General features: G+C 45.2%; 1 protein-coding gene across 1 annotated transcript in view; it reads left to right on the top strand.

Moving 5' to 3' along the window:
• The window catches only part of dhx35 (DEAH-box helicase 35), a 74,153-nt gene extending 48,395 nt beyond the window's left edge, over positions 1 to 25,758 (top strand). Inside the window, exons 14-22 of the mRNA XM_078418755.1 lie at positions 2,976 to 3,030; positions 4,862 to 4,957; positions 7,281 to 7,375; positions 11,500 to 11,577; positions 13,734 to 13,863; positions 20,346 to 20,427; positions 21,638 to 21,709; positions 21,826 to 21,937; positions 24,896 to 25,758. Coding sequence (XP_078274881.1) covers positions 2,976 to 3,030; positions 4,862 to 4,957; positions 7,281 to 7,375; positions 11,500 to 11,577; positions 13,734 to 13,863; positions 20,346 to 20,427; positions 21,638 to 21,709; positions 21,826 to 21,937; positions 24,896 to 24,934 — 759 coding nt within the window. The 3' untranslated portion in view covers positions 24,935 to 25,758. The remainder of the gene's footprint in view (positions 1 to 2,975; positions 3,031 to 4,861; positions 4,958 to 7,280; positions 7,376 to 11,499; positions 11,578 to 13,733; positions 13,864 to 20,345; positions 20,428 to 21,637; positions 21,710 to 21,825; positions 21,938 to 24,895) is intronic.
• The last annotated feature ends 399 nt before the right edge of the window (positions 25,759 to 26,157 follow it).

Genomic DNA, 26,157 nt, shown 5'->3' with positions numbered 1-26,157 from the left:
CTTGAATGCATTCAGAGAATTGGCCTCCACTGCCTTCTGATGTAGAGAATTCCACAGATTGGCTTTGGTAAAATTGTAAAAGGTCCCTAGTGTGTGTAGGATAGTGCTAGTGTGTGGGGATCACTGCTCGGCACGGACTCTAGTGTGTAGGATGTGAAAATAGAATAGGTGATCGATGGTTAGCGTGGAGTCAGTGGGCCGAAGAGCCTGTTTTCGCACTGTATCTCTAAACTAAACTAGGTGAACATAATGTGTATGAAGAAACTGCAGATGCTGGTTTAAACCGAAGATCGACACAAAATGCTGGAGTAACTCAGCGGGACAGGCAGCGTCGCTGGAGAGAAGGAATGGTTGACGTTTCAGGTCGAGACCCTTCTTCAGTCTGAAGAAGGGTCTCGACCTGAAACGTCACCCATTCCTTCTCTCCAGAGATGCTACCTGGCCCGCTGAGTTACTCCAGCATTTTGTGTCTATCTCAGGTGAACATAATGCTGTGCATGAGGCCTGAAAACTGAAATGTGAAGCTCATGGATTAAGCTCCGAAAAGGAATTTGTTGCAGCTGAGAAGATTAGCTTGGGAGCAGCCTGCTGCATTTCTACTGGCTGATTGTACAAGGTGGCTTTGACAGATTGGAATCAGGAAGTGATGTAAGATGCAAGGGCCGTATTTCCGAGGCAGCTATGTCTTTAAACTCTGGCAGAGGTCATTATAAAGTTGCCCTCTGATATGAAGGTAATTGGCTTGGTATTGGCATTGGCACGTCTGATGTGCCAATGTGTGGTCTGTGGGACCGAGAAATAGCTAAATAAAATGCTCTCACTGCAGATTTGTGTACTTCTAAAGCAGAAAATACAGTGAATTCAAAAGGGTTTAATCTGCTGGGAAAAAGAAATAGCATTTAGCAGCAGACAGTCATTTTAAAGAAGGTAAGGAGATAAATTTTTCGATAACAGTCAGCATTAGGGCAGTGGAAAAAAGATCTGTACCAGATAGATGTAGGAAGCAACATCGCCACATCGGAATTTAAGTACAAGGTTAGGAAGTATAATTGTTGTTTGTTGGACCCTGCTCATGGGAGAGTGTCTCAGGCAGCTGAATGTATAAAGTACTTTACAGTTCCCCTACACCTAGAAAAACACCTGGTATCACAGCAGTGGAGTTGCAGTCTCACAGCGCCAGAGACCCAGGTTCGATTCTGACTACGGGTGCTGTCTGTACGGAGTTTGTACGTTCTCCCTGTGACCGTGTAGGTTTTCTCTGGGTGCTCTGTTTTCCTCCCACATTCCAAAGACGTGCAGGTTTGTAGGTTAATTGACCTGCAAATTGTCCCTGGTGTGTAGGATAGAACTAGTGTATGGGTGATAACTGGTCCACTTCCTACGCACTGGGGGCAATTTACAGAGGCCGGTTAACCTACAAACCTGCACATCTTTTGGATGTAGGAGGAAACCGGAGCACCCGGAGGAAGCCCACTGCAGTCACAGGGAGAACGTGCATCTACACAGACAGTACCCGAGGTCAGGATCGAACCCAGGTCTGCTCTGTGAGGCAGCAGATCTATCAGCTGTGCCACTGTGCTGCCTAATTTCCAGAGAGAGAGAGATGAACCAGATAAGATAACATTGCTGAATGGTGTAGATTACATTTGAGATGTATTATAATGAAAAATGTGAGGCTGATACTGGTGTACCCTAATGAGGATGAAAGGCACCGGCATTGAACAGTGAGATTCTGACTCCTCTCCTGAGGCAAATTGAAGCAAGCCAGACTTGCCAAGAGGGAGGTAAGTTATATCAGAGGGTGCTGGATGTGGGAGCCATATCAAAATATTATGGTGAAAATTGTAGGATATATTGTAGGGTGTTATAGCAGTGGATGTAAGGCATACCAGAATATCACAATGAAATGTGTGCTGTGTTAAAAATGAAAGATTTGGTGCAGATTACGATCTCACAGTGAAAGGTGCAGGGGATATCACAATGTTGTGGTGAAATATGTGGTGTCTATCTGCTACAGATCCACCACCAATTTTCTAGCGATCCAGACCAACCCCCCCCCCCTTTCCCTCCTGGAGCCCCCCCCCCCCCCAAAAAAAAATGTGGCACGGGTCGGGTGAGATGGTCGATCTCATCGGGACTTCCTCGCCAATTGAAGATCAGGGCTCTGGAAGTCCGGCCCCGCTGGGGCTGGCAGATCCGTTCCCATAGCCGACTTCCATGGCTGTCCCTGCGGGTCGGGATCGCAGCACCCACCAAGGCCGGACTCTGTTGGTCCGGCAAAAAGGATCATCCAGAAATGCACTCAAACCAAGGGTGTTGGAAAATCAGTGATGGACCTGTACAATGAGAGGTCGGCAGTATTACGCCACATTGTGGATTATAGCATGCTGTGGCTGAGGGGTTGATGACGTTGTTATTCACTACAAAAAAAGTTGTTGCCACTCTTACGTTTGCCTGAAAACATAAGAATTCTGCTAGTTAGTATAGCTGACTTTAAACATGGGTGTGCTAAATTACTCGTACGGTTGTAATAGCCACAAAACAAGGCAAACATCAGTGTTCACCACACCCCTGCGCCCCCCCCCCTTATCTCTCTGCCCCAACTGGACTTGCATCCATTTCTCCCCTTCCCTGTCACCACCCCCCCCCCCCCCCCATCCACTTCTACCTATATCCCTTCCTCTGGCTTCACAATTCACTCCTCTTTTATCCTTATCTCACACTTACTGTCTTCATTTCTGGCCTTTGTTTAATTATCTGCCTCACTTGTTTTCACCTATCACTCACCAGGCCTTGTCCTGCCCGCATCTCTCTTCCAGCTTTCCCCGCCCCACCCACTACAATCACTCTGAAGAATGGTCCCGACCCGAAACATGTCCTATTTATGTTCTCCAGAGATGTAGCCTGACCCGCTGGTTTACTGCAGCACTTTGTATCTTGTTGATTTATCGGTGTATTCTTTGTTTTGTTCACAGCCGCCTCCAGCCCAGTCAATGGTTCAGGCTCTGGAACTGCTCTATGCTCTCGGAGGTAAGGATATGTTTGTATTCAGAGTGTCGCCTTCACCATCAATAATTTTGATAAAGAAATACTGGAGGAAATATAGATACAAAAAACTGCAGACACTGGTCTGAAGAAGGTCCCGACCCAAAACATCACCTGTCCATGTTCTTCAGAGATGTTGCCTGACCCGCTAAGTTACTCCAGCACTTTGTAATTTGTACTGAAGGAAATATGCGGCTTAATAAACTGCAGATGCTGGAAATCTGAAATAAAATCACAAAATGCTGGAAAAATTCAGCAAACGAAGCAAAATTTGTTCTGACAAAGGGTTGTCGGCCTGAAAAGTTAACTATTTCTCTTTCCACAGATTTTTGGTTGAATTGCTGAGTTTCTCCAGCAGTCTCTGTTTTTGTTTCAGCATTGGTACCTTTCTGTTAACTGCTGGCCATTGAACCATCTTCTCGAGGTGGGACAAATAGAGTCTGTGATAAAGTAGAGTGGCTTTTACACTGTTTGATTATCAGTTGGTTTATTTATTGCTGTCCACGATCTGATTAAAACCAGATTGATTCCTGGGATAAGGTGAATTGAAGTGATGTTGTGTAAGATTGGCCTCCATCCACTGGCGTTTAGAAATAATCGCGTTTCACAGATCAGTCTTCACAGCCGCAGGTCAGTTGCATCCTTCTGAGTCACAATTTTATGGCTCTACCCTTATTCAGGAGCAGATCGATACTCCATTGTAGGAGAGAGCAAGTGCAGCATTGCTGGATAAACCGTGACAATACCTGCCATCTCTCGTCACTGGAAAAGATCCCATGGCACAATCTCGAGGAGAAGTAGCGGTCTTATCATTGCTATTCTAGCTGTTATTTATCCCGCAATCAGTATTGCTAACAGAACTGACTATCAGACCATCGTCACACTGCAGTGACTACACTTTCAAAATGCTTCATTGGCTGTAAAGGTATTGAGAGGTATTGAGATGTTCTGAGCTTATCAAACAGGCTGTATAGCTCCTAAGTCTTTCTTGAACTTTGTTTACAATTATTCAGTATAGGAACATGAGCTTAGTTAAGTTTAGTTTAGAGATACAGCCCAGAAACTGGCCCTTTGGCCCACTAAGTCCGCACCGACCAGCGATCACCCCATATACTAGCACTATCCTACACACAAGGGACAATTTACAATGTTTAACTTGCAAACCTGTAAGTCTTTGGAGAGTGAGAGGAAAGCAGAGCACCCAGACAAAACGCATACAGTCACAGGGAGAACATACGAACTCCGTGCAGACAACACCTGTAGTAGGGATCGAACCCGGATCTCTGGCGCTGAAAAGCAGCAATTCTACTGCTGAGCCACTGTGCTACCCTGAACTATGTACCAAACTCATTTAAGTTAATATCTTAACGGCAAGCCACTTTCTGGATTTGAACGAGGATCCCAGAAGTCAGTAGTCTGTCATGTTGTCGTGTAAATAGAGACAAAAGAAACTGCAGATGCTGGAGTCTTGAGCAGAACACACACGGTCTCGACACAAAATGTCGCCGGTCCATTCCCTCCACAGATGCTGCCTGACCCGCTGAGTTCCTCCACCATGTTGTGTTTTACTCATTGTAATGCTGTTACATGGGGCGAAGGAATGATCCAAAATCTGTGTATAAGGCTACACATATTTCTCAAATGTCGCACTTCCACCAAATTCAAGGGAATTGGAAGCTACGTTATTATTTTTCAGGGTTTTTTCGAGAACCACTACATAATTGAATATAGCGAATGTTGGCCACATAACCTTCGATATGTTTGTGGGTTGTGAATCGTTTTATTAACTGCAGGATTTTTCTGTGCTTGTTCGTAGGTTTGAATGATCAGTGCTTCCTCACTGACCCCCTGGGTCTACGCATGGCTGAATTTCCTCTAAATCCAATGTTTGCTAAAATGCTGCTGGAATCAGGTAACCTTCTGGGTCAGAACAATTAAATGTGTTTGAGTAATTTCCAGAAGAGTGTAGGGATAGAATGGTGGGCGGTGAGGATGGTGGAGAGTGGTTAGGGGTGGGATGAGGAGGAAAAACGAGTTCAAAGTTCTCGTTCTGAGCGAATAAAAGTTATACTTTTCTTCCTCAGTGTTCTGAGTCTTTTGCCCAGAGTCGAAGAATCGAGATCCAGAGGACATAGGTTTACGGTGAGGGGGGAAAGATTTAATAGGAATCTGAGAGGTATTTTTTTCACACAAAGGGTGGTGTGTTTATGGAATGAGCTGCCAGAGGAGGTAGTTTAGGCAGGAACTATTGCAACGTGTAAAAAAATAATTAAATAGGTACATGGATAGGACAGGTTTAGAGGGATATGGGCCAATCACATGCAGGTGGGACTAGTGTAGATGAGACATGTTAGTCTGTGTGGGCAAGTTGGGCCGCAAAACACTATTTTCTATCCTTTTATGTCAGTTCTTCCATGAAGTTTTGTGTCTTAGGGTCCAATAGCACGGAAACAAGGCCTTTCGGCCCAACTCATCTATTCCTGTCAAGATGTGTCATCTAAGCTAGTCTTATTTACCCATGTTTGGTCCATATCTCTCTCAACCTTCCCTATCCACGTATCTCTGGCTGATTTTACTTTACTTTTAAAGATCTCTAATGATCTCCTGACCAGCCTCCCCCTCACCACTCCATAACGTTCAACAAAAGTAATTCTATTCCCCTTCAACTGATGCACAAATTCCTGGCCCCTTGGGTGTACTGATCTCCATTGGCTTCTGACTGAACAGGTCGGAAGAAGGGTCTCGACCCGAAACGTCGCCCATTCCTTCTCTTTTGAGATGCTGCCTGACCTGCTGAGTTACTCCAGCATTTTGTGAATAAATACCTTGACTGAACAGGTCCATGACTTATAATCTTCATCTTTTTCGTACCTTCCCTCTGTCACTTTCCCCTCTGAGACGGCTGCACTCCTCCATTTCTGATCTGGGACCAATCCCAGTTTACGTTGCTCATTCATCAGAAGACATGAATTCAACTAGTGAGACCTCAAACCCTCCCTTGATCGTGCCTACTCATCACCATTCTACCTCTTTTTAAGACTTTCCATAAACCCCAACACTTTAATCAAGTGTTTGGTCACCTCTGGGCTTCTTAGTATCCAGCATTCAACGTCTAGTATTAGATGGGCTAAATTTTTCTCCAAATATTGGGTGGACTGAGGTTATTGATGTCTGCCCCTGACACAATCCCCAACCTGCTGGCTCTCTCCTCCTTGGCAACAGATTGTTTAGTTGAGTTTTATTGCCACCTGTACCAAGGTGAAAAGCTTTTCTGTTGCTTGCTATCCAGTCAGTGGAAGACTATACATAATTACAGTCCACTGTGTACAGATACAGGATAAAGGGAATAATGTTTAGTACAAGACAAAGTCCAGCAAAATCTGATTAGAGATGGTCCGTGCATCTCCAGTGAGGTAGATGGTCGGTCAGGACCGTTCTCTAGTTGGTGAGAGGATGGTTCACTTGCCTGATAACAGCTGGGAAGAAACTGTCCCTGAATCTGGAGGTGTGTGTTTTCACACTTCTGTACCTCTTGCCTGATGGGAGAGGGGGGAAGAGGGAGTGACCGGGGTGAGACTCGTCCTTGATTATGCTGAGGCTAGGCGACGTGAAGTGTAAATCAAGTAAATGGATGGGAGGTTGGTTTGCATGATGGTCTGGGCTGCGTCCATAATTCTTTACAATTTCTTGCAATCCAAGAAAACAGCTTTCTTGGATGGAGCTGTTCCTAAACCATGCTGTGAGGCATCCCGATAAAATGCTTTATATGAGATTGAAAGTGAAGTCAGCTATTGGTGGTTGTAGCTGTCATATTTGACAGCATTACTAGATCAGGAAGGCACCTTGGTTGGCGTGGGGACGAATTGGGCCAAGGGCCTGTTTCTGTGTGTCTACCTCTGACTCTATGTATTCTGTCAATTGCCACATACTTACAAATTAACACCATTTCGCCTTAAGCTGTTTTTTAAAAAAAAATCCACAATCAATTGATGCATAGAAATTGTTGACACACACATGTTGCACATTTTTATTGGACTGTTCGTCCAAATGCAATTGATTAATACATCCAGGAAAAGCTGATTATATCTGACACTGCTTCAACCTGGTAATTGCATTGAAGAGCAAATTCTGATGTTATTTTTAAATGGATGCATTTACCATTAGTTAACTTGTACCATTTTGACTACATAGAAAAAGTAGCTATTACTAATCGTGTTTATTTCTTTTAATCCAAGGGAATTTTGGGTGTTCGCAGGAGATCTTGAGCATAGCGGCCATGATGCAGATACAGAATGTGTTTGTGGTGCCCCCAAACCAGAAAAGTGCTGCGGTAGGTTTAGACCACTTCTAGTTTGGGTCACAACCACCTAGACGTCCCTCCTTCTTCAAGGGAGAAGTAGATTTGACATTAACGATGCATTACAGGTAGTTCTGCTATAGTGCACGTTCCCATGCACAAATTAGATAGAACTCAAGTGATAAAGTAGGGAACACCTCATATTACGTGTGTCAAATTAGTTATAACGTGATTCCGATCAGTAACTAGAGAAGCACTTAAACATTACTTTGGAAATTGAAAAACGGAAAAAAAGCTGTCTTGGGACTAAATACAATCTGGGGACAAAAGCTGTCCACGTAACCTACCCACAGCACTGTTACTTAAGAACACAGCTGCTTTTTAACTAGGGGTGGACTATTGGAATCGACATGTTGTGAGGCAACAGCCACAGTGCCGCCCTCTTGACTCTCTCTTTGATTCTTGAGGTCGTAATCCCCTTCCAAGAACAGACTTTGTGTTGGAGTAAGGACTGGTTTCTCCTCCACCTTGGTAGTGATCATCAACAGGCTATTTGACTATGAAGAGCATTGCAGTCAATTTAGTTTATTGTCAGGTAGTTTATTACCAAGGTAGAGTGAAAAGCTTTTGTTGCGTGCTAACCAGTCAGTGTAGGTACTAACCAGTCAGAGCCATCCACGGTGTACATGATAAAGGGAATAATGTGAATAACGGTTACTGCAAGATAAAGTCCGAGCAAAGATAGTTTGTGGGTCTTCAATGAGGTAGACAGTAGCTCAGGACTGCCTTCTAGTTGTTGGTAAAATGGTTCAGTTGCCTGATAAGATCTGGGAAGAAACTGTCCCTGAATCTAGAGACATGCATTTTCACACTTCTTTACCTTTCACCTGATGGGAGAGGGTGGCCAGGTTCCGCCTCATGCTTGATTATGCTGGTGACCTTGCCGAGGCAGCATGAGGTGTAAATGGAGTCAACGAAAGAGAGATTTTCCCTTCAATAATGAGGTCCAGGTTTACATCAGAACACTTATTGCATTCCCAGCTTGAGCAGTGGAATCAGCAGTTTCCTTGAACCAGCTACTCACTTGAATTAATCATCAGTTAATCCTCTCAGTTACTCTAATGTGACACAGAAGCTTCAAATCGCATTGCAGTCAATATGCTTTATAAATATTTGAAGCTCATCTCATTTGCTAATTACCAATTGGATCATTTTTACAATTAAAAAAAAAAATTACTGCTGTGTTTCCTGGCGAATGTGTTTAGTCATAGAGTTATACAGCATGAAAACAGGCCCTTCGGCCTGACTTGCCCTCACTGACCAATATGTTCCATCTACACTCGTCCCACCTGTCTGCGTTTGATCCGTATCCCTCTAAACATGTCCTATCCATGTACATGTCTAAATGCTTCTTAAACATTTTGTGAGGTTCACGATCACTTCTCCCAATCATTAATAACATTACAGTACTGATTTTCATTCAGTTAAATTTTCAAGAACTCTCTTGAAAATATCTTTTTGTCAAACAATGAAGAAAAGATCAATTATTTTGTACAGAAAAAAACAAAACTAATCTTAAAATCAGAGTCGTACAGTGTGGCAACAGGCCCAGCGGCCCAACTTGCCCACACCGACCAACATGCCCCGCCTACACTAGTCCCACCAGCCTGTGTTTAACCTATATTCCTCTATCCCAATCCTGTCCATGTACCTGTCTAAGTGTCTCTTAAACATTGCGGTAGTACCTGCCTCAACCACCTCTTCTGGCGACTTGTTCCACACACCCACCATCCTTTGCGTAAACAAAAAAGGGCCATTGGCGCATTTCTCCCACTATCTTGCCCCCTCTTTCCCTTCCACCCATCCCTGTCCACCTATACCCCTCCCTCCGGCTTCACGCTTCACCTCTCCACTCTCTTACATTACGCCCTTTCGTCTCTTTTTCATCTCCAGTCTGCACATCTGCCAATGAACCCCCCCCCCCAACCTGTATCCACCTATCACTTGCCAGGCTTTATTCTGCCGCCACCTCTTTTCCAGATTTCTGCCCTCTACTACCATCAGTCTGAAGAAGGGTCCAAAATGGTGCAAATCCATGTCTTTCAGAGGTGCTGCCTGATCCACTGATCCAATCCAGCCCTTTGTTTTTATTTGTCAACCAGCATCTGCAGTACCTTGTGTCTCCTTGTTCCCTTCTCTTCTGCTTGCCATTATTTTTTCCGTTGTTAAAAAAAAATAGGCAGGCATTGTGCTTTGAGTTACGTTGATGAAACTTGCTGATGTCCCCTTCACTGTAAACAGCACAGGTTGCAATTGGAACAGGTTGGTTGTTTATTGTGAAAGTTTAAAAGTTTATCAATGGAGTGCTTTCCAGCAAACAGGGTGAGATATTTCTGATTGTTTTATAACCCCTGGGGACATAGATTTAAGGTGAGAGCGGAAAGACAGATAGACACAAAATGCTGGAGTAACTCAGCGGGTCAGGCAGCATCTCGGGAGAGAAGGAATGGGTGACATTTCGGGTCGAGACCCTTCTTGGTACGATCTGCCAGTGGATGTAGTTAAGGCAGGTAGTACAACAACATTTAAAAGACATTTGGACAGGTACATGGATAGGAAAGGTTTAGAGGGTTATGGGCCAAACAGGGGCAAGTAGGACTGGTGTAATGAGGCATCTTAGTCAGCATGGGCAAGTTGGGCCGTAGGGCCTATTTCCGTGCTGTATGGATCTGTAACTCGATGAATCTATTTGCATTCAGTTGTACATTATTGTAAGCTTGAACAGGATATCTCAACCCGTTTTTCAATTAATGACATTTTTGATACGAAACCAAAACCTCTTTCAATAAAAAAAATAAACAAAGTGCTGCAGTAACTCAGCAGGTCAGGTAACATCTCTGGAGAATATGAGTGGGTGACGTTTCAAATCGGGATGTTTCTTCAGACTGTTTGTAGTTGGGGAGGAGACAAAGTTTGGCAAGTTTTAGGTGGATATATATAGGTGAGGGGGGAGTGTTGGGCAGATTGACAAAGGCCAGAGATGAAAAGACAACAAATATGAGATAAAGAGATGATAGAAGAGGCGTGAAATTTGTAGCCAGAGGAAGGAATAATGGCAGAAGGGGATGAGTGGAGGAGGGGGAAAAGGAAATAAATATATGTGCATCCAGGTCAGGCACAGGGAAGAGACGGACTAAGGGGGGTGGTGCTCTCAGAGTGCCCACAACTGAAGTCTGAAGGAGGGTCTCGACATGAAATGTCACCTATTCCTTTTCTCCAGAGATGCTGACTTACTCCAGCTTTTAGTGAATGAATGAATGAAAACTTTATTGTCACAGTGGAATTCTTTGCTTGCATACCAAGGTATGCAATATTCGCTTACAAAGTTACAAATCCCCCCCCTCCCCCTGCTCCAGTTCCCCCTTTGATCTCCCCCCCCCCCCCTCCCCCCCACCGGGGTCCTCCATCGTCCATTGTTCCTCCCCCTCCCTCACAGCGGTCCCCCCAAGCCAGGCCCCTATTGTCCATTGATCTATCCTCCCCCTCCCTCACGGCGGTCCCCCCACACCGGGGTCCTCCATCGTCCATTGTTCTATCCTCCCCCTCCCTCACGGCGGTCCCCCCACACCGGGGTCGTCCATCGTCCATTGTTCTATCCTCCCCCTCCCTCACGGCGGTCCCCCCACACCGAGGTCCTCCATCGTCCATTGTTCTATCCTCCCCCTCCCTCACGGCGGTCGCCCCACGCCGGATCCCCGTTGCTCTTCCCCCTCCCTCAAGGCTGTCCCCCCACCCCAGGTCCTTCGTTCCTTCCCTCGGCAGCGACGTCCTTTCGTCTGTCGGTCGGCGTCACCATCGGCCGCTGCACCGACCTCCCCACAATGCTGCTGGATCCTCTCCTGAGGCCTCCATGGTGTCGACCCGGGTCCCAGCCTGAGGGCTTAGTGTCTCTTCAATGTTTGAAAATAGATTTGAGGTTAACGCAGAGTTGTTGTGGTGTGTGCATGGGAGGTTTTGGTGGGAGGAGGTGCTGTAGAGGGAGAGAGATGCATATGTTTTGTTTTTGGTTCCGCTTTGGGTTGTCTTTTCCTATGGTTGATTTTGGTTCAGCGGTTTGCTCTATATTTTAATGTGTTGTTTTAACATTCCTTTTCAAGGCAAGAGAACACAGGAAGTTTGCCGTTGCAGAGGGTGATCATCTCACAATGCTCAACATCTATGAGGCCTTCATTAAGGTTCGAATCCAATGACCTTGTTGAGATCAAAGCAGTTACAGAAATTCTTTCACTGTTTAAGAAACCAATGGAAATTGATTATTGCCCGATATATATTGTATTCAATAGAACTGCAAAATTTGTACGTAAATACCACTTGTAATGTGACAAAATCACTTTCTAGGAATATCGATAAAAGATAAAAAGAAAAATTAATGTGCTAGATAAAAGAGAAATTAGGACTGGACACCAAAAGCTTGGTCAAATAAGAAGTAAGTTAAAAGAGAAAAGACAATTGGAGAGTTTCAGGGTGGGGATTGCAGATCTGAGAAGCTAAGAAACCCGAGGCAAGGTTGTTTAATGGTTCTTTGTTTCATTTATTATCACATGTACCAAAGTACAGTGAAATTCTTTTTATGCACACCATATTCTTGCCATACATAAGTACAATTCACAATTAAGTACCAAATGCAAAGAAACAGCCCACTCAGTCTATATGTAAGAGTGTCATGAGTGGCACAGTGGCTTACAGCGCCACAAACCCGGGTTCAATCCTGACTATGGGTGCTGCCTGTATGCAGTTAGTACGTTCTCGTGACCTGCCTGGATTTTCTCCGGGAGTTCCGGTTCCCCCCACACTCCAAAGATTTACAAAGATTGTAGGTTAATTGGCTTTGGTATAATTGTAAATTGTCTGCAGGATAGTGCTAGTGTATGGGGGGATCGCTGGTTGGCGTTGGAAAGGGTCCAGAGGAGGTTTATGAGAATGATCCCAGGAATGATTGAGTTAACATACAATGCACGTTTGGCGGCACTAGGCCCGTACTCGCTGTACTCATTGAAAATTACCAAATGGTGAAAGGTCTGGATAGAGTGGATGTTTCCACTAGTGGGAGAATCTAGGACCAGAAGCCATAGCCTCAGAATAAAAGGACGTACCTTTAGAAAGGAGATGTGGAAGAATTTCTTTAGTCAGAGGGTGGTGAATCTGTGGAAATCATTGCTACAGATGGCTGTGGAGGCCAAGTCAATGGATATTTTTATGTGGAGATTCTTGATTCGTATGGGTATCAGTGGTTATGGGGGTAAGGCAGGAGAACGGGGTTGAGAGGGAAAGATAATAATAATAATAATAATACATTACATTTATATAGCGCTTTTCATATACTCAAAGACGCTTTACAGGGATTTAGAGAACATAGGGAAGTGAATAAATAGATAAATAGGTAAACGAACAGAGAAAGGAGACAGAAGGTGGGGTGACCTTCAGTGGTTGAAGGCAGTACTGAATAGGTGAGACTTCAGTGATGTTTTGAATGTGGTGAGTGTGGAGGAGTCTCTGACGGTTTGAGGTAGTGAGTTCCATAGGGTGGGAGCAGCGATGGAGAAAGCCCTGTCCCCCCAGGATCTGAGTTTGGTCCGGATGTGGGGGGATAGGAGATTGGCAGTAGCAGAGCGGAGGGTGCAGGTGGGAGTGTGCCTGTGGAGGAGGTCGGTCAGGTAGGATGGGGCCAGGTTATGGAGGGCTTTGTAGGTCATGAGGAGGATTTTGTACTGGATTCTCTGGGGGATGGGGAGCCAGTGGAGTTTGTAAAGGACGGGGGTGATATGGTCACGGATCGGGGTGTGGGTGAGCAGACGGGCAGCGGAGTTTTGAATGTATTGAAGTTTACTGATGATTTTTGAGGGTGCGCCATAGAGGAGGCTGTTGCAGTAGTCCAGACGGGAGGTGATGAAGGCGTGGATGAGGGTTTCTGCAGCTGTGGAGGAGAGGCATGGACGGAGACGGGCAATGTTTTTGAGGTGGAAGAAGGCTGTCTTTGTGATGTGTTTGTCGAAGGAGAGGGTTTGATCAAAGATAGATCATACATGATTGAATGGCGGAGTAGACTTGGTTGGTCGAATGGCCTAATTCTGCTCTTATAACTCATGAACTGATCAGAAACATGATCCTGCAGAGAGTGAAGGGATTACAGGTTTGCACGGGCGAAACATGGTCAAATTTAGAGATGGGTTTTATGACATTTAAATTGCTGTTTATATGTAAGTTATTGTTACTGATGTTTATCATTTTAGGCAATATTTCTTTACCTGTTCCTATGTGCATAAATTCTTTATTTTGGAGTACCTGGGGTGAGTCAAAAGGTTAACACTAAGTATCTCTCTGTCTGCTGCAGCATAATAAAAACTCGCAGTGGTGCCAGAAACACTTCTTAAATTACAGAGGACTTGTTAGAGCCACAACAGTCCGGGAGCAGCTGAAAAAATTACTGTCAAAGTTCAGAGTGCCAAAGAAGTCAAGCGAAGGTACGGATGGCAGATGCACTTTGAAATTTGCACAAATTAGTTTCATGATTAAAGGCCTGCTTTTTTTCCCTTTCATTTGGAGACGCAGCATGGAAACGGGTCCTTCTGCCCACTGAGGCTCCTGCCACCCCTGATCACCTGTTCATACCTGTTCTATGTTATCCCACTTTCACATTCACTCCAGGTGGCGCAGCGGTAGAGTTGCTGCCTGACAGCGCCAGGGACCCGGGTTAGAAACATAGAAACATCGAAAATGGGTGCAGGAGGAGGCCATTCGGCCCTTTGAGCCAGCACCGCCATTCAATATGATCATGGCTGATCATCCAAAATCAGTACCCCGTTCCTGCTTTCTCCCCAAATCCCTTGATTCCGTTAGCCCTAAGAGCTCTATCTAACTCTCTCTTGAAAACATCCAGTGAATTGGCCGCCACTGCCTTCTGTGGCGGAGAATTCCACAGAATCACAACTCTCTGGGTGAAAAGGTTTTTCCTCATCTCAGTCCTACAGTCCTAAATGGCCTATCCCTTATTCTTAAACTGTGACCCCTGGTTCTGGACTTCCCCAACATCGGGAACATTTTTCAATCCTGACTACAGCTGCAGTCCATATGGAGTTTGTAAGTTCTCACTGTAACCGCAAGGGGTTTTCCCTGGGTGCACAGATTTCCTCCCACACTCGAAAGACATACAAGTTTGTAGGTCAATTGGTAAGGATTGTAAATTGTCCCCTAGTGTGTGGGATAGTGCGAATGTACCGGGGTGATCGCTGGTCAGCATGGACTCAGTGGGTCGAAGGGCCCTTTTTCCTTGCTGCATCTCAAACTAAACTAAACTAAATTAGGCAAATTTACCGAAGGCCAATTAACCTACAAACCCGCACGTCTCTGCGATGTGGGAGGAGACCGGAGCACCTGGAGATCCACGTGGTCACAGGGAGAACGTGCAAACTCCACACAGATAGCACAAAGGGTCGTGATCTCTTGGGCTGTAAGGCTGCCGTTCTACCAGCTGCTCCACTTTTTAGACATTGCTGGTAATGACACCATTGATTGTTCATCCATAATTGCCCTCGAACTGACCACAAGTGAACCAGTCCGAAGTATGAATCTGAAGAAGGGTCCCGATCCGAAATGTCACCTATCCATTTTCTCCAGAGATACCACCTGACCTGCAGAGTTACTCCAGCACTTTGTGTCTACCAAGGAACCATATTGGTTTGTCTGGAGTCAAATCTGTCAGCTTCAGAGGGCAAATCTCCATCTCTGAAAAATATTGGTGAACCAGATTTTTTTTAAATGACCAACCAATATTTAATCTTGATCATAAGTTCATAAGTTCTACGAGCAGAATTAGGCCATTTAGCCCATCAAGTCTACTCCGCCATTCAATCGTGGCTGATCTATCTTTTCCTCTCAACCCCATTCTCCTGCCTTCTCCCCATAACCCGTGACATCCTTACTAACCAAGAATCTATCAATCTTTGCCATAAAATATCCATTAACTTGGCCTGCACAGCCATTGGTGACAATTAATTTTGCGGATTCTCCACCCTCTGACTAAAGAAATTCTTCCTCGTCTCCTTTCTAAAGGTTTGTCCTTTTATTCTGAGGCTATAGTCTCAGGTCCAAGACTCCCACTTGTGGTATCATCGTCTCCACATTCACTCTATCCAGGCCTTTCACTATTTGATTACTGTATCATTACAGTTAACAGTAAATTAGTCTAGAATATACAGTAATTTAAATTCCCCAGCTACCTTAGTAGGATTCAGACTTTGTGTTCAAACCAGTCGGACACCTCTGGCTGTTACTCCAGCAGTTTAGCCAGTTTGCTTATTATACCTTTAGCTGACTGTGCAGAAACAAGGGCTGATAACAGCTGGGTTTGCAGCACATTTGGCAGCCAAGGCAATCATTGCGGCCTCCTTCAGCAATGTTTTACCGATTACTTGCTGACCAGGGACCTCTACTGAATGCACTTATTCAGCCTTGGAACTGTGCAGCCCACAGTCCTTGACTCAGATTAAGTAGTAAAAACATCTCCGTTCCAGATTGTTGCTCCTATCAACAGTGCAGAGTGTCCAGTTGATGGGAGGGTTGTATAAAAGCTCCAGCTTAGCATTTTTTCACACTCAAGGGACACAGCTGGTGTTTGTCTGCTTCCTTTCCCTCCCTCAGCCCAACAGCTGACTTGCCTCAGGAACTTACTGTGTGTCATGATTTATAGGTGCAGTGCCTTGTTGTATCAGTTTGTGACACAACTCTGAAAGCACTTGAAATGCCAATAGATCCCTGGCTCCACCCTGGCTGGCTGGCTGGGTGGGGGTGGCGCAGCGGTAGCGGAAACAACAACACAAACCAGAAAAGAGCCATGGGCAAAGAGGGCTGTGGTTTTATAAATGAGAACGGTGAGAGACTAATAGAACTCTGCACCAATTACAATCTAGTAATTGGAGGGACCCTCTTTCCGCACAGAGACATCCGCAAACTAACATGGTACTCTCCAAATGGAAGGGATAAGAACCAGATAGACCACCTGATGATAAACGGCACATGGAGACGCTCATTACTGGGGAGCTGATGTTGGCATCGACCATCACCTGGTCCTGGCTGTTCTCAAAGTTAAACTGAGGAAAACAGGGAGCAAAAAGACAGGCAGGCAACAGTTTGTCGTTGAGAAACTACATGACCCAAAAGTGAAAAGTTCTTTCGTGCTACAATTAAAGAACAGGTTTCAGGCACTAGTAGATATGGATGATCGCACAGAGCCAAATGCAAATAATATTAATATTAATACTGTGTGGGAACAAACCAAAATAGCTGATGTGAAAACCAGTGTTGCCTGCCTGGGGTTCAAGCAGAAGATAAAGAAGGAATGGATAACTGAAGACACATGGCAAACCATTAAAAATAGGAGACAATTAAAGAAGCAAATAAATGAAACAAAATCCAAACGGCTGCAAGAAAGATACAAGCTGCAATATCAAGAAGCAAAGAAAGCAGTTCAGAGGAAAGCCAGAGCTGACAAACGGGCGTACATGGAAGATCTAGACAATCAAGCAGAAGATGCAAATAAGAAAGGAGAGCAAGGGAAGGTCTACAAGACAACCAAAATAATCTGTGGCAAACATCGGCGAACCACTGAGACACCAATTGTAGACAAAAAGGGCCGACTCCTAACAACAGAAACGGAACAAGAAGCCCGCTGGGTGGAACACTTTAATGAAGTATTGAATAGAACACCGCCCATAATAGAGGCTAACACCCAACAAGCAGAGGATGACCTAGATATTAGCACTGATTCACCAACTAAGGAGGAAATTGTTACAGCCATTAAGTCCCTTAAAAGTGGAAAAGCCCCTGACCAAGATAACCTCAATGGAGAACTGTTTAAGGCGGACCCAGAACTTGCAGCCGAAGTATTTGTACCACTTTTCACAGCTATTTGGAAAAGAAAGGAGATACCTGATGACTGGTCAGAAGGAGTCATCATTAGGATACTAAAGAAAGGCAACTTAAGAGAGTGGAACAATTGGAGAGGGATCACTCTTCTATCAATTCCAAGCAAGATTCTGGCAAAGATTATAATACAACATACCTCAGAAGCAGTAAGACAAACAGCTCAGGAAAGAGCAGGCAGGATTTCGTGGTGGGAGGGGATGCATTGACCAGATATTTGCCCTGCGTAACATTATAGAACAGTGCACAGAGTGGCAGAGACAGATATACATCAACTTTGTTGATTTCGAGAAAGCATTTGACAGCATCCACCGGGACACACTCTGGGGCATATTACGAATGTATGGGATCCCACAGCACACAGTCGAAGTAATTAAGAGCTTCTACGCCAACTTCTCTTGCAGAGTAGGGAATAGTAACCACACATTCCAGGTGAAGACAGGAGTTTGACAAGGGTGTGTGATGTCAGTGCTACTCTTCAATATTGCCATTGACTGGGTGATTGATGCGTCAGACAACCGAAGATCATGCAAGAGGCATACGATGGACCCTCTTCTCAACATTGGAAGATCTTGATTTTGCTGTAATGACATAGCTCTGGTCCCCCACACTCACAAACACATGTAGGAATAAACATCCCGTCTTAGTGACTTTGCACAACAAATTGGCTTGAAGATAAACCAGAAAAAAATCTGGATGAATGACACTAAACATCCAAAACCCCTTACCAATCCAAGTGAATGGAAACGAACCCCCATAACTGAGGAGTTTATTTATCTTGGTAGTAAAGACAGATACGATGGCGGAGCACAAAATGACATTGAGAACCGGTTAAACAAGGCTAGGAATGTTTTCAGAATGCTAAACAATGTATGGAGGTCCCAGCCATACAGCAGCAAGACCAAACTGTAGATATACGGGAGCTGTGTCCTCTCCACCCTCTTATATGGCTCGGAACGCTGGAGAATGACAGCGAGTGGCATCAAGCAGCTGCCAGTCGTCCATACTAAGAACCTGGGAAGAATCCTTAGTATAATTTTGGCCAAACACCATATCCAACCAAGATCTCCTTGCTCAATGCCAGCAAGAGAGTATGGATACCATCATCATGAGAAAGCGCTGGGACTGGACTGACCATATACTGAGAAGAGAAGCAGACAGCATCCCAAGAATAGCCCTGCACTGGACACCAGAAGGGAAAAGGGAAAGAGGGAGACCCAAAACTACATGGCGTCGAACTGTAGAGGAGGAAATGAAAACTATGGCATTGACCTGGGGTAGTGTCCAGAAACTAGCACAGAGCAGACTGGAGTGGAGGACCTTGGTTGTTGCCCTACATGCCAGGAGGCATAACGGGCAGTAAGTAAGTGTCCACCCTGGCAGCAAGGTGGCGCAGTGGTAGAGCTGCTGCCTCGCAGTGCCAGAGACCCGGGTTCGACCCTGATTACGGGTGCTGTCTGTACGGAGTTTGCACGTTCTCCCCGTGACACCGTGGGATTTTCCCTGGGTGCTCCGGTTTCCTCCCACACTCCAAAGACGTGCAGGTTTGTAGGTTAATTGGCTTCTAAAAACTGTAAATTGTCCCTAGTGTGCAGCATGTGCAAGTGTAATGGGATCGCTGGTTGGCGCGGACTCGATGGGACAAAGAGCCTGTTTCCGAGCTGTGTGTCTCTATCTCTCTAAACCTTCCAGATGCAGATAGAGAAGGCATGTTACAGTATCGGACCGAGGGACATAGCAGAGATGAATATAATTCAGGCTGTGAATTTGCTGCATCTTTCACTATTGTGTTAATTAGAACTGAGATAATATGATTATGGAGAACAGTACAGCACTGGAATAGGCCTTTCAGCCCACAATGTCTGTGCCGAACATGATGCCAAGATACACTCATCTCATCTGCCTGACTGTGATACATATTCCTCCATTCCCATCTGGTAGAAGGTACAGAAGCTTGAACGTGCATACCACCAGACTCAGGAACAGCCTCTTCCACTCCGTCATCAAGGTTCTGAACGGTCCTTTCATAAGCTAGAGTACTGTCTGATTCACCTCTACCCCATTGCAAATATTGGACGTTGTCTATAGAACTGGTGCACTACAATGCTGAGAGTTATATTCTCCACTCTGTATGTTCCCCGTTGCTCCATCTATTGTACTTGGGTTTGACTTGATTGTATGGATGTGCTGCACAGAATAGTATAGTAGCTTTTCATTGTAGCTCAAGACACGTGACAATAATAAACCTAAACTGGGAGGGCAGGAGAGCAGTATTTAAAGAAACAGTAAATGAATTTTTGAAAGGTCTACGAATCTTTGGCCTTGGAAAGGCACAGAATTGGAGATGGTGGTGGTATTGGTTTATAATCGCCACATATTGTGTGTGTTATCAAGTCAAATCTGTAAGTACAATCAAGCCACATCCAAATACAACATGTAGTGCAAAGAGGAAAATAACCAAACCGATTCATGTAGTGTTTCAGAGTCATAGCATTACAGATGGCATCTTGGACAGCTCAGTTGTGATCTGCCCAAGACAGACGGCAGTGAAAGCCAAGTCATTGGTTATTGTTAAAGCAGAGATTGATAGATTCTTGATGAGTACGGTTATCAAAGGTTACAGAGAGAAGGCAGGAGAATGGGGTTTTGAGGGGAAAACAGATCAGCCATGATCGAATGGCCGAGCAGACTCGATGGGCTGATTAACCTAATTCTGCTCCGATGTCTTCTGAACGTCATCGCATTGAATGGCGGGGCTCTGTGGCCTACTTCTGCTACTGTTCACTTGTGTAACTCTGCTTTGGACCTGACTCTAACCCAGCCGATACCATTGATCTCAGTCCCAACAGTCCACTGCACCAGACCGGGTGTATAATCCCCCCCAGCTGTATGCCATCCACCAGCTCCGGTCCCTTCCCAGCCCAATCCCTCTCCACACCATCAGCTTAACGTTGGCACTTGAACTGTGTCCACTGTTGCATGACCATTAGTATAGAAAGATGACCTGCGATGATTTCTTCCCCAGGTGACCCAGACCCCATCCTCCGATGTATTGTTTTGGGGTTCTTTGCGAATGCAGCAAAGTTTCATTACAGTGGATTCTACAGGTAATGACAATTCTTGATTCTTTTCTGTGTGTTTTTTTGTAAGCCTCTTTGTATGTAAAGTGTTGTAATATAATATGCACTGTGCTGCCTGTATTGTGTGTGTCTGTACTCACAACATCGTAGAGTCATAGAGTTACACTGCACACAAACACGCCCTTCAGCCTAAGTTGTGCATGCCCCATCCAAGCCAGTCCTATTTACCCGTATTTGGACAGATACATGGATAGGAAAGGTTTAGAAGCATATGGACTCGTATTTGGCCTAAACCTTTCCTATCCATGTTTCTGTCCACATGATTTTTAAATGTTGTTATTGAGCCAGCCTCAACTGTTCCCTCTGGCAGCTCGTTCCGTGTACACCTTTTGTGTAAAACGCTACCGGTGGTCCATCGGTAGAGTTGCTGCCTTATGCTGGAAGCTAAGGGGACAAGACACCTGATAGAAGTGTATAAATCATGAGAGGCAAAGATAAGATAGACAGTCAAAACTTTTTTCCCCACGGTGGAAATGTTAAGGACTAAAGGATATAGCTTTAAGGTGAGAGGAACAAAGCTTAGAGGAGATATGTGCAGCAAACCTTTTATACAGAGGGTGGTGGGTGCGTGGAACATGCTGCCAGTGGTTACGGTGGAAGCAGATACAATAGTGACATTTAAGAGACTTTTAGATAGGCGCATGGATATACAGGGAATGGAGAGATAATGGATCATGTAGTCTAGTGTAGATGGGACATGTTGGTTGGCGTGGGCAAGTTGGGCTGAAGGGCCTGTTTCCACGCTGTATGACTCTATGTGCAGGCATGAGCACATGGGAAAAACATGGGCAGGCACGGTGGCGCAGCGGTAGAGTTGCTGCCTTACAGCGAATGCAGCGCCGGAGACTCGGGTTCGATCCTGACTACGGGTGCTGTACTGTACGGAGTTTGTACGTTCTCCCCGTGACCTGCATGGGTTTTCTCCAAGATCTTCAGTTTCCTCCCACACTCCAAAGACGTACAGGTTTGTAGGTTAATTAGCTGGGCAAATGTAAAAATTGTCCCTAGTGGGTGTAGGATAGTGTTAATGTGCGGGGTTCGCTGGGCGGCGCAGACCCGGTTGGCCGAAGGGCCTGTTTCTGCGCTGTATCTCTAAATCTAAATCTAAAGGAGATTAATTTATCTTGGCATCATGCTCACAAAAATAAGATGAACTCAAAAATTTTTTTTTTTAAAGGACCATTCGAGATGATTACGAGCTCCACATTCACCCGACATCCGTGCTGTATGGGGAGAAGGAGCCACAGTGGTGAGTGGATACCCATGAACAAACCAACAGCATTTTCTTTCTCAGTATCTTATGTAATAAAAATTGTTAGCTGTAAAGTCCTTATTATTGCGTTCCATCTGCCTCCACGACTTCAGGGTTGTGTACAATGAGATCATCCAGACTTCCAAGTACTTTATGAGGGATGTGACTGCAATCGAGTCTTCATGGTTGATAGAGCTTGCCCCACACTTCTACCAGCAGAAAACCGTAAGCATTGCCTATCACCCCTTCTGTTTATTACCGAGCACTGACAAATGGGTTGTAAAAGTAGTGGCACAGGGAGAAGGTGCAAACTGCACACAGACAGTACCCAAGGTCAAGATCAAATCCGTTTCTCTAGCGCCACGAGACAGCAGCTCTACCAGCTGTGCCAATTACAGTTTAATATCTCATTTGATGGATGATGTCCACAGCACCAGCATTCATTCCCACAGTACTGCATTAGAATGACAGTCTGGATTTTTTTCTGTGGTGTGTGTTGGGTATCCAGAATCTTAGGCAGCATGGTGGCGCAGCGGTAGAACTACGACCTTACAGCGCCGGAGACCCCTGGTTTGATCCTGACTGCGGGTGCTGTCTGTACAGAATTTGTACGTTCTCCCTGTGACCTCGTGGGTTTTCTCCGGGTGTTCCAGTTTCCTCCCACACTCAAAAGACGTGCAGATTTGTAGGTTAATTGGCTTCGGTAAAATTGTAAATTCTCCCTAGTGTGTACGATAGTGCTAGTGCACAGGTGGTGGGTGGTCGGTCGGTCGGCGCGGACTTGGTGGGCGCTGTATCTCTAAACTGAACTAGAAAAAAAGAATGGTTACTTTAGACAGCAAATTCAAAACTTATTACAATTGAGGAAGCTTAGTTGCCAACTAGCATAGATAATGGAGACTAAAGGACCACAGATGCTGCTTTACAAAACAAGACACAAAGTGCTGCAGTAACTCAGTGGGTCAGGCAGTATCTTTGAGGAACATGGATAGGCAACGTTTCTATGAATGCTGGGAATTTAAGTGAAGTGAGGAAGTAAATCTTGAATTGGAAAACCTGGATCATTAATGATGACCCTCGTATTATCAGACTGCTGTTAAAACCTTTCGTGTCCATTATTATCCTCCGAGAACAAAAACTGGCAAGGTTACCTGGTCTGGCTCATGCCAATATGGCTGCTCTTTGAAATGGCCAGCAAACCGTTCCTTCAGACGCAAATATAGACACAAAGTGCTGGAGTAACTCGGGGGGTCAGGCAGCATCACTGGAGAACATGGACAGGGGACATTTCAGGTCCCGACCTGAAACGTCACCTGTCCATATTCCCCGGGGATGCTGCCTGACCGTCTGAGTTACTCCAGCACTTAGTGTCTTCTTTTGTAAACCAACATCTGCAGTTGCTTCAGCAACAAATAAAGACACAAAATGCTGGAGTAACTCAGCGGGTCAGGCAGCAACTGTGGAGGAAATGGTAGGTGACCTTTCAGGTTGGGACCCGTCTTCTGTCAATTTGGGATGGCTCGTATAGAACATGGAATATAGTACAGCACAAGAACAGGCCCTTCAGCCCACAATGTCTGTGCCGAACATGATGCTGAGACCGTCTCTGATCTCTCTCTGTGCACAGTCCATACCCTGCATATTCAAGTGCCTATCCAAAAGCCTCTTCACTGCTCCTATCATATCTGCCCCAGCACATCAACCCTGGCAGCACATTCCAGGCACTCTGTTAAAAAAAACGTTGCCCCTCACATCTCCTTTAAACTTTGTCCCTCTCACCATATAACCGCCTAAATGACAAATATATGCAGCATTTAGAAGTTACATACAGAAATAATGAGAAACAATAATAAAAACATTTCAAATCAAGTCTACCATTCTAAAATACAAAATTTATTTTCCATTTTTGCCAGTTGAGTTTGGCTTTTCCCCTCCTGTTGAAAGAAGATAAAGCCCATGTGTTTCAAAGTTCTTCACTTAATTTGGAGATGTCTTTACTGCTGCTGTTCAGTCCCCAGTTCGACCTCAACAGTAGCCCACATATGGGAAATGAGGAGCCAGATGGGGCGGCACAGTGGTGCAGAGGTAGCATTGCTGCCCTACAGTGCCAGGGACCCCGGTTCCATCCTGACTACGGGTGCTGTCTGTACGAAGTTTGTACATTCTCCCTGTGACCACGTGTGTTCTCTCTGGGTGCTCCGCTCTCCCTCCCACCTTTCGAGGACGTGTAGCTTTGTGAGTTCATTGGCTTCTGCAAATTGTCCTAGGATAGAACTAGTGCATGGGTGATTGTTGGTCGGCATGGACTTGGTGGGCCGAAGGGCCTGTGTCCATGCTGTATCTCTAAACTAAACAAATTAATTGTGTAGGAAGGAACTGCAGAAGGGTTCCGACCCGAAACGTCACCTATTCCTTTTCTCCAGAGATGCTGCCTGATCCACTAAGTCACTCCGGCATTTTGTGTCTATCTTCGGCATAAACCAGCATCGGCAGTTCCTTCCCAAACAAATTAATCCTTTAGTCTGAAGAAGGATCCCAACCCAAAAGATTGCACTCCTCACCCGCTGAGTTCCTCCAGCACTTTGATTTTTGCTCAGGATTCCTGCATCTGCATTCTCTTGTAACTCCAATTCACCTTTTACGTTCTTTGCGGAGGGAACGGTGGCTTTTTTTGTTGCTGGTTTTGCTCTGTTGTTCCACTAAATTGAAGGAGCCACTATATTCAGCAGTGGATCAAAACTAGCAAACGGAGATACTCCTCAGGAAGTAAATCTCCATGCTTCTGATGCTTTGAGGAACAGCACCTCGTATTTCCATTGGGCAGCTTACAGCCCAGCAGTATGAATATTGATTTCTGTAATGTCAAGTAGCCCTTTCATTCCCCCACTTTACGTCCCTCCCCCACCCTCCGCATCTTGCTAGTTTTACTGTTAATATCGTTTCATTATCACCTCTTCCACAGCCAACAATGGACCATTTTAGGCTCCTCATTTCTTGAGCCATCAAGAGATTCCCTCTCCCCTAACTCTCAGTCTGAAGAATGGTCTTGACCTGAAACGCCACTTATTCCTTTTCCCCAGAGGTGCTGCCTGAGCCGCTGAGTTACTCCAGCTTTTTTCATGTCTATATCCGTGCATCTAATTTTGTTTCTTTTGTGTGTGTGTTTTTTTTTTCTGCTTCCAGTCCATTTCTCAGATGTCAAAGAAATCTCGGATTACCTGATGTTTTGGTCTGCAGTTCCACTCACGCCTGCAAGAGACAAGCTACACGCAAAGCCAGATTGTATTCTTTTCCCCCATCTGTGAATGAACTTTGATGCCGCCCATGTCATCAGTTTATTTATTGGGTAAACTTAGAAAGCCAAGATCACACTGGAATGCCTAAACCACAGGGCCAGATCACTGGCAGCACAGCTTTGGAAAGCCAGGAGTTCAGTTCTACGTAAGCTTTATTCACTGGTTAGTCCAGTTTGATTTTATTCGGCCTGAAAACTTGGAGAAGGCTGTATTAGCACTGCTTCATCTGTGCGTTAGTTCTAAATCTGAACGCCAAGATCTGCTACAATCAGCAAAGCGAGATATGTATTAATAAATCGAGGGCATGGATTTGAACTTAGTCAGTTATGCTTCCAAGATGCTAACGTGTCTCATTAGTAGGATCAATAGCTTTAGACAAACCTATCCAACTGTATACCTTGTACATAGTCGAGTATCACACTCCTCCCATTGCCAGCCTGTGGACCCGAGAACACTGTAGATAAAAGTGAGAAGCAACTTTCACAAATAGTATCTCTTCAGAAATAAATAAGACGGCCACTAAAGTCAGGGCATCCAGGGCAGTCCATGCGTATTTGCAGCCACAGTAAATGCACATTTTCTTGTTCATTGTGTAATCTTCAGCTTCTTCTGTGAAGAATAATGCTTCCAACAACTGAGCTGAGTGGATATGCTTGTACCTTGGTCTTTGTGTGTTATCACCATTCCTGGCTGTACATGTTGCCTCCTATCATTTTGTTTTTAATACGGCAAATAAATCCATCAAGTTAAGACCTTGTGCAGATGTTTACATTTCTTTTACTTCAGACTTTAGGGATACAGCACGGAAACAGCCCCTTTGGCCCACCGAGTCCACGCCGACCAGCAATCACCCCGTACACTAGCACTGTCCTACACACACTGGGGACAATTTCCTATTTTGCCGAAGCTAATTAACCTACAAACCTGTGCGTCGTTGGAGTGTGGGAGAAAACCCTCACGGCCACGGGGAGAACGTGCAAACTCCGTACAACGGCGCCCTAGTCAGGATCGGACCCGGGTCTCTGGCGCTGTGAGGCTGTAACTCTCCCGCTGCGCCCCTGCGCTGCCCACTGTGTCGTCCATTAGGTTGCTTTCCATTGCTGGGACCAACACTGCTCCAGAGTCCAAGAACCAGAATGATCCTTTAGT

Source organism: Rhinoraja longicauda, chromosome 22 (assembly GCF_053455715.1).
Source record: "Rhinoraja longicauda isolate Sanriku21f chromosome 22, sRhiLon1.1, whole genome shotgun sequence".
NCBI lineage: Eukaryota > Metazoa > Chordata > Chondrichthyes > Rajiformes > Arhynchobatidae > Rhinoraja > Rhinoraja longicauda.
The sequence above is the reverse complement of the archived record's forward strand: the minus strand, read 5'-3'. Positions and strand labels throughout refer to the sequence as shown.